The sequence below is a fragment of the Scylla paramamosain genome, chromosome 14 (assembly GCF_035594125.1).
Source record: "Scylla paramamosain isolate STU-SP2022 chromosome 14, ASM3559412v1, whole genome shotgun sequence".
NCBI lineage: Eukaryota > Metazoa > Arthropoda > Malacostraca > Decapoda > Portunidae > Scylla > Scylla paramamosain.
In genome coordinates, this window is record NC_087164.1 from 21,074,250 (window position 1) to 21,088,122 (window position 13,873).

Sequence of the window (13,873 nt, forward strand, 5' to 3'; positions counted from 1 at the left end):
CAGTACCCTCATTTCTTTCCCTTCTTTTTTTGTTATCTGTGACCATAAATTTTTCAAATGAAGCACAGAAAAAAAAAGGCTTCATTTCCACAACTTATCATATTATCGGCGTGGTGGGCAAGTGTAAAAGAGAATATATTTCATCAATAACTACATTTCTTTCCCTCCTTTTTGTTATCTGAGACTAAATACCCCTAATAATGAACAGAGAGAGAGAGAGAGAGAGAGAGAGAGAGAGAGAGAGAGAGAGAGAGAGAGAGAGAGAGAGAGAGAGAGAGAGAGAGAGAGAGAGAGAGAGAGAGAGAGAGAGAGAAATTGCAGACCTTAAGATTTCCATTACAAAATCCTATTACAGATGAAAGAAACAAGTGAAAAGAGCAATATTTCAATACTATCTGAACCTGTAATCCCCAAAATAGTGCAGTATAATGAAACTACCGACTTTATACTTCCATTACGACGAAGTGAGCGAGTAAAAAAAATAAATAAAATAAATAAATAAATAAAAACAATACGTTATTAGTGCACCAGTTTATTTCCCGCCATGTTACTTGAGTCTGTAATCCCCAAATTGGTGCACAAAGAAATTGCACACTTTAAACATCCATTACACGCCGCAGCAATAAAGAAGTGGACAGGAGTAATGCAGTAATTCATCCTAAGTACAATGAACTAAAATACAATGATACCAAGTGCTAGCTATTCCGCACAAACCCTCTATATTGAAGTCGCTGAAGTGTGCAGAAGAGAAAGGCATGTATGGTATAATATAGGCGAGAGCGAGAGAGAGAGAGAGAGAGAGAGAGAGAGAGAGAGAGAGAGAGAGAGAGAGAGAGAGAGAGAGAGAGAGAATCCTAGCTCACCCTATTAGTACAGTCGTGGCCAGAAGTCAAATAACCTTCTGTACTTCTACCGTGTTTTGTTTTCTCCTTAATCTTCCGTCCTCTGATCTGACAGTCTCCTTACTAAACCCTATGGACTCCTAGATCAGAGGACTTCACCCTTTCACTTTTAACAATCTTCCCATTAGTACCTACAACTTTTAATTAAGTCATCTGTACTCGCGCGGCAATCTTTGAAATACTTGACTTGGAATAAGAAAGACTAGATTAATATCACGTTCTTTCTTTTGTTCTGTGTTCACGAAAATAACATTCTTTATAGTGTTCATGGTGTTAAAAGAGGCGATTATAGCAGTGCAAGGGTTTATATTGAAAGAAAGCGCATGAAACTTTGGAAACGATCCTAACTGTGGTATTTTACTCGATTACTGACTATAGCATCTTATATCACAGAAACTTGTACCATATCAAAGTTCCCACCAGGTAAATTTTCCCTGAGAACATTCCATTCACAGGGTTTCTCCCACGCAATAGGTTAGGTTAGGCTAAGGGAACTTATCATGGGTGGAATCTTCGTGTGTGGAATCGACCATTAAAATTTCCAAAGAAGCCTCGAATATAGCGAGTGACAGCTTCCACATGAGCTGGCATTAATTTAGCTGTCTTGAAGCGCACGAGCATGCTGTGTATTACTCCTTGGTGTCACTGCGATGCTCGTGGGCAGGCGATCGTAGTACAAGCAACCTTCGCGATAAGTTACACGCACACCCGGTTCACCTTCCCCCCCATAATGATGCTGGGAGCCTGTGAACTACGCAATTTTCAGCTACGCGTCACGATCACATGGTCAAGCTACAGAACAGGACCCCTTCTCCCTCCGGACTTTCACTCTTCCTAAGCCAAAGGTGGAGAAGGGAAAGGGAGCCACGAGATCATAGCCAAGTTTGGTGAGGGGCCTAGGCAGGTTACGAAGGATCCACAAAAACCAGGGTCGAGGCAAGAAGAGGTCCATCCACTGGTCCATATATCCTGCCCACCTACGTGCATACACTCGCCACCACAGCATCCACGCCCACGCACGAAGGACCCTCAAGAAGCTCAAAGGTCACGGCTCAAGGATGGGACTGACTGACCATCTCGTTTCTCTTCTTCTCTCTGCCTGAAGTCAAATAAATATTTATCTCACTTCTCAATGAAAATAAACGATCCTTTCACTGTTATTGGTTCTCCTCAAGATTAATAAAAAAAATCTGGAGCAGGTTTGAAGTATAATCCCAAAAGACTCAATAACACAAGGAGTGGTCAGGTATTTCAAACCTTTCAGTCTCAGTAAAAACGTCAACAGTTAAATTAAATAACAAGTGTCATACTGTTATTAACAACCAAAAGGTTAATTATTACGTCATTTTAATGTCTTGCTAAGTGTATTAATATTTTCCAATGTCCGCTTGTTAATTCTGATCGTCTCGTCTCGGGCTACACTCGGGTAAGAAAATAACATAAGGAAACCAAGAATAAACTAGCAGATATTCACGTGGCTATCCCTGTCTAAGACTCACAGTGTATCCATGTCCACCCATCATCCTTTCCCATAATTTGCTTGTTCTTCTCTTAAAGTTCCTTAAATCTTCTCTTAAAAACTTTGAAAATCTTCCTATAAATCTACCTAGACCTTCTCTTAAAGCTCATTACCTTTTCTCATCAAATAGTCTTAGTTTCCCCTTGAATTTCTCCAGCCCTCCCTTAAACCTTTCTTAAACTTACAGTAAAATCCTCTCAGGCTTCTTCTAGACCTCTCTTAGTTTCCCCTTAAACTCTCTACTTGTGCAGTACCCTTGACGTTCGTACTTAACCTGAATATTAACAGTAAGAACTCTCCTTTTCACGTGTTGGGTAATGGGGTGCTAAGAACATAGATAAACACACTCACATGCACACACATGCGGCCTTATTATCACTGGATGGTATATGGACGAGACCACAAGTGTATTAGCCTAATTGAAATGTCAGAGTTTAGGTGCCAAGCAAGATTAGTCGTTATCAATTCTCACAACCTTGGCATAAATCTGGTCTAACTTTGCCTTATTAGTCTGTGAATCTATTTTTTTTTTCTTTTTTACCATATTGGGTTTGTACTTGTCCTTTTAGTTTGGCAGGTTGTGTGTTGATCTTGTTATCGGGGTATTTGTTACTTAATTACGAACAGGGATTGTGTGATTAACTAATTAAGGGAGGGAGGGAGGGAGGGAGGGAGGGAGGGAGGGAGGGAGGGAGGGACGGGGGAAGGGAAATAGTAAAAGAAAGAAAAGAAAAGAGGAACTGAAGGAATTAATGCTAATAAATGAATGAGGGAAGCGAAGGAAAAAGGACGTTTAAATGAAAGAAAACAAAAGGGAAAGTATGAAGAAAAGGAAAGGAAGGGGAGAGAAAAAAAACACGAAGAAAAAAAGAAAAAATAAAGAATGAATGAAAATGAAAGAAAAATAATAATACTAATAATAATAAGACAGTAGACGAATAATACAACAACGATAATAATACAACAAACCAGAGACATAACAGTTAGATGAGATGAAGGAGAGACGATTATACGCAACACTAAACGAAAAAGAAGAAAAAAGAAAATAAAAAAAAAAAACAACTGCATCTCACTAACACAAACACGACCACACAAAAGGAGAAGAATAATTTTCCTCGTAATATATACAAAGACATTTCCCCACAATTCACACCAGCGTGGATGCATTGTACAGTTAAGTGATGGCTTTGCGAGGCAGCGAAGGGCGGCTGTGTTGCTGACTGACAAACGAACACGGGTATCTGACGGTAATTTTTTTTTTTTTTTCATTGCTCCACGCCAATCATGACAAGCGTAGAGTTGTAAGATAGGCCGGAATGGTAAAAACTCGCCACACACACACACACACACACACACACACACACACACACACACACACACACACACTCAATCAAGAGAGTAAGGTTGTTAGACAGGAAAGGAAGAAAAAAGAAACGAAGAAAACTTAGCTACACGTACACATGCAGAGAGAGAGAGAGAGAGAGAGAGAGAGAGAGAGAGAGAGAGAGAGAGAGAGAGAGAGAGAGAGAGAGAATGACGTGGGAGAAATGGATTTAAGTACGTGGGTAAGAAGGGAGAGTGAAGGAGGTGAGAGCGAGGGAGGGAGGGAGGAGAGAGAGTGAGAGTAAGAGAGAGTGTGTTTGTGAAGGAGAAAGACAATAACAATGAAGGCCGAGGTAAACGTTCAGAAGCACTATCGATACGAACTCTCTCTCTCTCTGTCTTTTCATTTTCTTCACTTATTTTAGAATTTGACAGTCTCTTAAGGGGCAACAAGTCAATTGCTGTTTGTTCTTTCCTTGTAGTAGCGTCACGATCTCTAAATTTCTCTTGTTTCTGCTGTTTCTTTCCTCCTACTCCTATGTTTTCCTTTATCTTGTTTTGTTTATAGTTTTATTAGTGATAAATTTATATTAGGTTCGATTAGGATAGGTGAGGTGAGATTAGGTTAGGTAAGGTTAGGTTACGTTAGGTACGATAAAGTTAGGTTAGTTAGGTTCTTTCTTAGCGTTCTTTGTTACTAGGATCTATAATTCCCCCTCATTTCGTTTCTATTACTACAACAACAACAACAACTACTACTACTACTACTACTACTACTACCATAACTACTGCGCACTGCTCGCTCTCCTCTTTATAACTTTATGCATGGTGAATTTACATTACGTCATATTAGTCTTTTTCGTAATGGTGACGAACGCTCTCAGTGCGGGGTGATTCACTGCCTGGGTTCAGGTGGCAGGAGTGGGTGCTTGAGCTACAGCTGTTCCCGCACCTGTGGACTGGCTGATGACTCTTAGAAGATATAAGTGATCACATACCGTTACACCGTCACGAAAGTATACCAAAGAACGTATTTTTTTTAACACTCGCATGCGTACAAACTTGCCTGCACACACACACACACACACACACACACACACACACACACACATACACACACACACACTTAGTCAAGGCTGAAATATGGTATCGATTAACCGTTTGACTGATCGCCTGACTGCCTGACCGATTCACGTCACAGCAACAAGGCCACAATACCAGGACACGTGACACCAGGCGGGCAGAGTCAACACTCACCTCTCGTGCATGATGGTGGCCAGCTCCTTGCAAAATTCGCCGCCTGACTTGATGTAGCGTCGCAGCTCGTCGAAGCCATTGTGACCCTGGGGGAGGAGAAAGAAAGTCACGTTACTGTTGTTGAGGGTCACGCCGGAGAGAGAGAGAGAGAGAGAGAGAGAGAGAGAGAGAGAGAGAGAGAGAGAGAGAGAGAGAGAGAGAGAGAGAGAGAGAGAGAGAGAGAGAGAGAGAGAGAGAGAGAGAGAGAGAATGCTTAGTAAGGCCACAACACATGCATCGTTACAGTGACTACACGTGGCACGCAGCCATGACGCAGTAAAGCGTGATTAGAACATTTTCTCTTAATTTATATTGCAAGAGGCGTGTAATGAAGGGACTCCTTAGCTGCCGCCGCTCCTGTCACAAGCATTTCAAAACCCTGACCCGCAACCTTCGACCTGGAATTATATTTGTTGCAGTGGGTTCAAAGATAACGAGGATGAGTAATCAGATAATGGGGAAGACTGGGCTCCTCGTTGTTACTTTCCTGGTGAATAGTGAGGAAAAGGAACGTCAGATACCGTACGCGAGGAATCTCTTCCCACCACCAGTTGTTAATAAAGATCGCGATGCCTCGGGTGCAATATGTTTGTTCATTTACCCAGTAGAAAAATCAGTGTTGTTCTTACCTGCCTAAACTTAAAAATCGTAATGGAGGATTGGTGAAAGTTAAAGGTATAAAAGTACACACACACACACACACACACACACGGCTGCTTGTTTTTGTAAGAGTATGTGTATTTATCATCAATGTTTGTCTATTTGCATATTCATATAGTTAGTTTGCATTGTACCTAAGAAAGATAAATAGATTAATTTTATTTTCGCTGAGTTACAGTTGCATGCACTTCTGAGGAACTAAACTGCTGACACGAGTATATAATGAAATTCTGTCTGTGGAAGAGTTCGGGCTCAACAAAATGTTCCGTTATGTTAATGTTTATACAATTTATGCTAATGGCAATAAAACTACTTAATTTCACACACTTGTCAATGAGCACGTTTCCCTTCACTCCTCACACACACACAGGCATGCAGAGTGAAGAAGAGCAGTGCCGGCGGGCGGGGAGCCTCAGCACAGCCTCTCAAAACAGCTCATCAGGGCCACGCGGGAGGAAAGAAGCCACGCACCACGATGCACGCGGCCTCGATGACGCACACGATGCCCCGTTGAAGCCCAGCCCCGCCCCGCCCCGCCCCGCCCCAGCCTAGCCCTAGGTCTGCCTCTCCCCCCGCGCCCTTGATCTTCTCGCGTTACACAAAAGGAGAGAGGAAAAAAAAAAAAATAAGGTGTAAGATCGGCCACTAGGTCCGCCAGTCTGCCCATGACGTCTGATGTTCAGGTAATTTACACCCTTAACGAGGGTGTCACAGGGCAAAGTTCCGTGACAGAGCTGCCGACACTGGCGTTTGAGTTGACAAAGTGCCGCGGGACAAACAGGTACGTCCCAGCGCAGCACCAATGTGTCACCTGCTGCTGCGCCTCACTGCCACGCGTGGATGTCACGGGAACACTCCGTCACACTGGGGGACTGTTGTAATGTCTTTGTTGTTGTTGCTGTTAATGGCGTTGTTGTAGTAGTTGTTCTTGTTGTTGGCGTTATAGCTAATTTGTCAAGGATTTAGGTGGTGATGGTGGTGGTAGTGGTGGTGATATAGTAGTTATTGTTATAAAATTAGTTGCTGCTGTCGTGGTTGTAACAGTAGAGGTTTTAGTAGTAGTAGTAGTAGTAGTAGTAGTAGTAGTAGTAGTAGTAGTAGTAGTAGTAGTAGTAGCAGCGGCGGCAGCAGCAGCAGCAATAACAATAGCAATAGCAACAATAGCAGTAACAATAGCAACAACAGTAGTAGCAACAGCAGCAGCACTAGCACCAGTCATTCCTGCTGGAGCTTTTAATCTAACATTCACACACACACGCACACACCCTTTCTACCCATTTACAAATCACAGAACACTTGACACTTGAACACCCGACAAACACCAAACGCCCATTGACAAGGCTAAGACCCTCAGGGCCGCTGCACAGTACATTACGAAGGACCTCAGTAATACCTACCAACTACTCGTGCTGCAAGACACATCCCCTCACTGAACTCAAGCATGAAAACCACACTCCCCAAGGCAAGCAGATTACACGTACAGCACGCCCTTAGGGGAGAAACCTACATTAATGCCGTTATAAGCGAGGGAGAGAGAGAGAGAGGGAGAGAGAGAGAGAGAGAGCAAGGGGAAGCCCACTGTCCACTCTCTCTCCACCACCACCACCACAGCCAAGGTCATCCACACACAATACGAGACACCACACAATAATTTCATCCTGTCCACCTTAAACGCTTGACCTTTGAATACTTCCACGCGTCTATCACAGTGCTCTCATTAGGAGGCTCAAGGGACCATCACCACTCTCTCTCTCCCTCTCCTCTCTCATGTGGTCATATCGCATCCATGTCTCTCTATTTGTGGTTGTAATATCCGTGCTTATGACTGTCTGTTTGCCTTTCGCGTTTCGGGCTAAGTTTATGGTGATACGAAGTGTGTGTGTGTGTGTGTGTGTGTGTGTGTGTTTGTGTGTGTGGGGTTGAGGGGATATTTCAGGGGTGAGAACATAAGAACATAAGAACATAAGAAATAAGGGAAGCTGCAAGAAGCGACCAGGCTTACACGTGGCAGTCCCTGTATGAAACACTCCTACCTATTTCCACCTATCATCCCCATCCATAAACTTGTCTAATCTTCTCTTAAAGCTCTCTAGTGTCCTAGCACTAACTACATGATTACTGAGTCCGTTCCACTCATCTACCACTCTATTCGAGAACCAATTTTTTCCTATCTCCTTCCTAAACCTAAATTTTTCAAGCTTGAACCCGTTATTTCTTGTTCTACCCTGGTTGCTGATCCTAAGAATTTTGCTTACATCTCCCTTGTTATAACCCTTATACCACTTAAAGACCTCTATCAGGTCCCCTCTTAACCTACGTCTCTCTAGAGAATGTAAATTTAACCGCTTCAGCCTCGCTTCGTAAGGAATACTCCTCATCCCCTGTATCCTTTTAGTCATTCTCCTCTGTACTGATTCTAATAGACCTATATCTTTCCTGTAATGTGGGGACCAGAACTGCACAGCGTAGTCTAGATGAGGTCTGACCAGCGCCAAGTATAACTTTAATATTACCTCCGGCCTTCTACTTTTAACACTCCTAAAAATGAATCCTAGTACCCTATTTGCCTTGTTTCTGGCTTCTATGCATTGTTTCCCTAGACGGAGTTCAGAGCTAACTATAACTCCTAAATCTTTCTCGTACCCTGTACCTACCAGAGTTTGGGTGTTTAATGTGTACCTATTGTGTGGGTTTCCTCTACCTACGCTAAGCACTTTGCATTTATTGATATTAAATTGCATTTGCCATCTATCCGTCCATTCATTCATTCTATCTAAGTCTGTCTGCAAGGCGAGGAGGAGCGGAAGGAGAAGAACTGATAACACCATGATCAAATACTTTCATAACCATTTTCACTGTCCTCCTGTCATTAATGTTATTATCATACCAAACTCTCACTCTCACCAAGACGAGCAAAACAATGTGCTGGTGACAATGGATTAAAATAACAAGCTACCACCACCACCACCACCACCATCACCACCACCACTACCTTCGAAAACTAACCAAGAGAGGGCGTTGCTTGGGAAAAATGTTGAGATTCCAAGTAATGATAAGCTGAATGCTACTACTACTACTACTACTACTACTACTACTACTACAACTACTACTACTACTAACAATAAAACTAATAATAATAATAATAATAATACGCCTAACATGACCAATGAAAGTCTAGGAATTGCAATATACTTGTGGAGGAGCAGCTAACTGTGAATGAGACTAAAAAAGGAGTGGAAATAATAATGAAAATGAAAAAAAGAATAAAAAAACAAATATAACAAAACATGAAATCGATACAAGGTGACCAGTTTAACTCCAAAATGTCTCGATTCGTCTCTTGAAACAATCCAAGTTGTTGAAAAACGAGAAAAAAAAACGTGAAAACTTACCGTAAATGAAATAGATAAGTAAATAATGAGTAAACGAGTAAACAAGCAAATATATATATACCAACCCTTTTATAGAACGAGGACTTGTTGCTCAAAAGATAAACGTAGTCAAGGAAATCCACTGAAAAAAAAAAAAAAAAAGACGACAGAATCCAGTCACGAGAGCAATCTAGTATAAACATGATAAAGACTCGTTCCGATAATTCGCTGCCTGAATCGGAATGGACGAGACGAACGGCCAACCAACTACCGAATGAGAGGGAGGGAGAGAGAGAGAGAGAGAGAGAGAGAGAGAGAGAGAGAGAGAGAGAGAGAGAGAGAGAGAGAGAGAGAGAGAGAGAGAGAGAGAGTTTGATTACCGTGTTACATGATAAGTGACTGAATGAATGCTTAGGTTGATCGCTGTGAAAGTATGATGGCAAAGTAAGAGAATCGTGAGAGAGAGGCTGGATCTGACGTGTGTGAGCGGCTGCAGCAGTGGCCAGATGCAAGGAGCTCTCTCTCTCTCTCTCTCTCTCTCTCTCTCTCTCTCTCTCTCTCTCTCTCTCTCTCTCTCTCTCTCTCTGATCATCATCCCTTTCACTGATAAACTGGAATGCTCTATATTATGTATATATATATATATATATATATATATATATATATATATATATATATATATATATATATATATATATATATATATATATATATATATATATATATATATATATATATATTTTTTTTTTTTCCTCCTTTCCCACAATCTGAGGTTAAGTTTCGACCATTTCCTCTCACTGGTTAACTCTGCCTCTATTGTTTTTACTTCCACCCGTGCGATTTGAACTGTTTTCAATTGGGAGTCTTAAGACATTTCTGAAACTAGGTTGGTCAACTCTTTTTTTTTTTTTTTTGACTCTTTCAGCAACTAATTTTTCAGAGCGGCAATATGACGAAGCCTTTCTCCATTTTTTGTGTTCTTGGCCAAACTCCTTGACACGTAAAAAGAAACAAATCAATGTAAACACATGAAACAGTTATTACACTCCGTTTCAACAAATACAATAACTTTTTTACCAGCTGCAGACAAGAGAACGTGGTAACACTGCCAAAGACTCATGCTCTCTCTCTCTCTCTCTCTCTCTCTGACTGGTCTGTGTATTCCCATCTTGTCTGGAAACGTGCAGTAAACTAAACCCTTAATAACATGAAGCAGCATCTAATAATCTGTTATATTACCATTAAAGAATTATTTTGCTAAGATTAAACAGACCTGCCACATGTAGACCCCACCAGCGAGTGAAAGCATCAGTGTTACCAAGTTGCCAAGTCCTCAGGTGGCAAAATTGCTGAGAGACGGATGAAACAAGAGTACAATGCTACATAGGAACCTCCCCACCAGAGTACCAATTAAACCTTACAGCCATGTGGGGGAGTGAGGGAGTGAGTGAAAGTGATGGGATCCCGAGACAGTGTGAGATGACAGGTAGGCACTTTTAATTAGTCTATGTATGGAGAACAGGAAGGCGTATACAAATAGGCCACTTCTTATGTAATGGTAGTGTTTATGACTCTGCTGTGTTACTTAATGAGACTGTTCTATATTGTGCTGTCTGTCTGTGTGTGTGTGTGTGTGTGTGTGTGTGGGATGAGAAAAGGTGTAATGAAAGGCTTATCTCGAGACAGCGTGTGGTAATAACATTAAGAATAAGGATAGAAATGTGTATGTATGTATGTTTCGTATGTAACGGAAGTGTTTAGGATCCTGCAGCGTTACGTATTAAAAAATTGGAGGTAAAAGGGAGGAGTCACTGTGGGGTGGAATAAAGTACGGATTATATCTAGCGGGAATGGGAAACTGTATGTATGTAAGTATACTTCTTATGTAATGTTAGTGTTTAGAGTCCTGCAGCGTTACGTATTAAAATTCTTGATACAAAATGGGAGGAGGTGTAGGAGGCTTAAATAAATCATGTATTATATATAGCAGTGAATGGGAAAGCATGAGTCGCTTCGTATATAAAAACAGTGTTCAGAATCCTACAGCATTTCGTATAATAATAGAAAAAAAAAAAAGGGAGAAGTCAGGTCAAAATAAATAACGCATCATACGCACACTGACGCAACAACCCAGGATAGAACACTAAAAAAAAAAAAGAAAAGTGAAACGAAAAATAAAAAACCTAAGTTAATGATCACGAAGTCCAAAGGTGAACCAATTAACGGCACAAGGGGTGGAGGCCAGGCAGGAGAGAGGGAGGGGAGAGGGAGGGGAGAGGGAGGGGAGAGGGAGGGAGAGGAAGACGCAACACAGACCACCACTCACGAACCGGAGAGGAGAGGAGAGGGAGGGCAAGGAAAGTTTGGTGGAGGCGTGTCACACGTGGCCCTGGCGAGAAGCTGCAGCCGCCTCTAAGAAAAGAGGAGAAAAAAGCGGAGGAAGAGGAAGGGAAGGGTAGGGAAAATAAAACTTGAACTTGATGCTAAAGGCGATAACAGTTAATATTACGCACGTCCTTCCTTTTGTCTCTTGAGCGGGGTGTCCCATTTAGAGGGTAATAATAGTGATAAAAGAGGAAAAGTGATGATAATAACAATAAGCAAGAATTCTCAAAGAAGACGAGGAAGAAAAAAGTAGCTGTAGTCGTCGCAGTAGTAGTAGTAGTAGTAGTAGTAGTAGTAGTAGTAGTAGTAGTAGTAGTAGTAGTAGTAGTAGTAGTAGTAGTAGTAGTAGTAGTATCTTTTTCACCACTGAGTTACAATTCTGTGGTATCGAACACAGACAGCCAAACAAACAGATCAACAGATATGGACACCGACGGACAAACATGCATACGTCAGACACACAATGACTCACACACACACACACACACACACACACACACACACACACACACACACACACACACACACACAGTCCAGTATAGTGAAAGTAGTATAATTTTTCCATATTCCCTTTTCGCTTCCTCTCTCCTCTCTCTCACACACCAGTTCTCCTCCCTCCCTCCCTCCCTCCGTCCCTCTCCCTCCCTTCCTCGCACCTGACCGCCTCCTTCCGCCCTTCCTCCACCGGTTGGTCCACTTTCTTCCTCTCTCCTTCCTACTGGTCCGTCTGCTCGCCTCCCTCCCATTACAGCAGCTCTGGCAGTAACAGGTAACCCTCTTCTACGGCAACACCTGGCATGACTACAGATTAAGGCCCATATTCTGAAACATTTCTGGCCCGCACCTCCACTACTTTAAAAGCCTCTGGTTGAATCTATGTGGGTTTTAAAAGGGTATTTGTTTTTTAAAGATTTCAGTGACAGTTTAACAAAATTTCTACATCATTAACAATAGGAATGGTCTTGGGGGCCCTGGCTAATTATCTTTGTGACGTTTGAGAATAGTCGTGGTGAGAGAGCAAAGTGTTTCTGAATGCTGACCTAAGTGAGAAAGAAGAGTTGACGGGTTTATGGATAGGTGGAAATAGGTAGGTATATTTCATAAAGGGACTGCCACGTGTAAGCCTGGTCGTTTCTTGCAGCTTCCCGTATTTCTTATGTTGTTATGTTATAAGTGACAACAATGAAGCAGCAACACAATGAGGTACTTTCGAAATAATTGTATGATATCTAATACGGTAATACACTTTTTAGACTACTACACTGGTTTGGTTTGCTTATACTATGCCTTCTGTATTTTTAGACGTGAACTGGCTACAGTATTAAAGAACAGATGGGTGTTATCATAGGGTATACTGGCATACGTATGTCTGTTGGTATGGTGACGTGAAATGCATACTCGTACAGTGGAAGTGACGATGATTTGTCACTGTCTGTCTGTCATCTTCATCTTTATCTTTACCTTGAGAGAGAGAGAGAGAGAGAGAGAGAGAGAGAGAGAGAGAGAGAGAGAGAGAGAGAGAGAGAGAGAGAGAGAGAGAGAGAGAGAGAGAGAGAGAGAGAGAGAGAGAGAGAGAGAGAGAGAGAGAGAGAGAGAGAGAGACGACTGACAGACATCCACCCATCCACCCATCCATCCATCCATCCAGACAACCAACCAGCCAGCCAGCCAGCCAGCACGATAGCCAGATATACATACTACATACATACATACATACATACATACATACAGACAGACAGACAGACAAGCAAAACAACAAAAACTCTAGACACGACAGAAGCAATCTTGTTCCTAAATGACCAGTGGATACAAAAAGAAAACGAAGGAGGAGAGAGAGAGAAAAAAGTGAAAGAAAGAAAGCATGGTTATAAATATTACAACAAATCTTTTTTCCCTCCCATAATGATTTCTTCCCTAAAGTCAAGATAGGGCAACCTCTTTTTGTGTGGCGGGCAGCAGGTTCCTGGGTGCGGAGGCTCGGGCAGTGAAGGGAGGCAGGGAGAAAGTACAGGCGGATAATTACCCAAGAGAAGAGGTGCTGAGAGGGAGGAAGAGAAGCAACCAGGAAGTGACGGGCAGGAGCACTAGTACAAAGAGAAAGAGGAGGAGGAGGAGGAGGAGGAGGAGGAGGAGGAGGAACGGAATAAGAATAAGAATAGGAAAATAAGAATAAGAATAAGAATAAGGAGGAGGAGGAGGAGGAGTGATAATTTTTCCTAGTTCCTTACAACCACGGTTCTCACTATAGCAAACCCATTACATGACCCTGAAATATAGTTCCCTTGCCCTCTGACTTCATTAATATTCGTAAACGGCGCCATATGATCCTGTGGTGATGCAGATAGACAACTAATCAATTAACCAACCAACCAGCGAACCATTTAATTAATCAACCTCTCTCTATTTTGCTCTATTGC

General features: G+C 42.0%; 1 protein-coding gene across 4 annotated transcripts in view; it reads right to left on the reverse strand.

Moving 5' to 3' along the window:
* LOC135107005 (uncharacterized) overlaps nt 1-13,873 on the reverse strand; it is a 93,275-nt gene that overhangs the window by 18,740 nt on the left and 60,662 nt on the right. For all 4 annotated transcript variants that reach the window (XM_064016533.1, XM_064016535.1, XM_064016532.1 and 1 more), the window contains one exon: nt 5,002-5,087. In XM_064016533.1, coding sequence (XP_063872603.1) covers nt 5,002-5,087 — 86 coding nt within the window. The remainder of the gene's footprint in view (nt 1-5,001; nt 5,088-13,873) is intronic.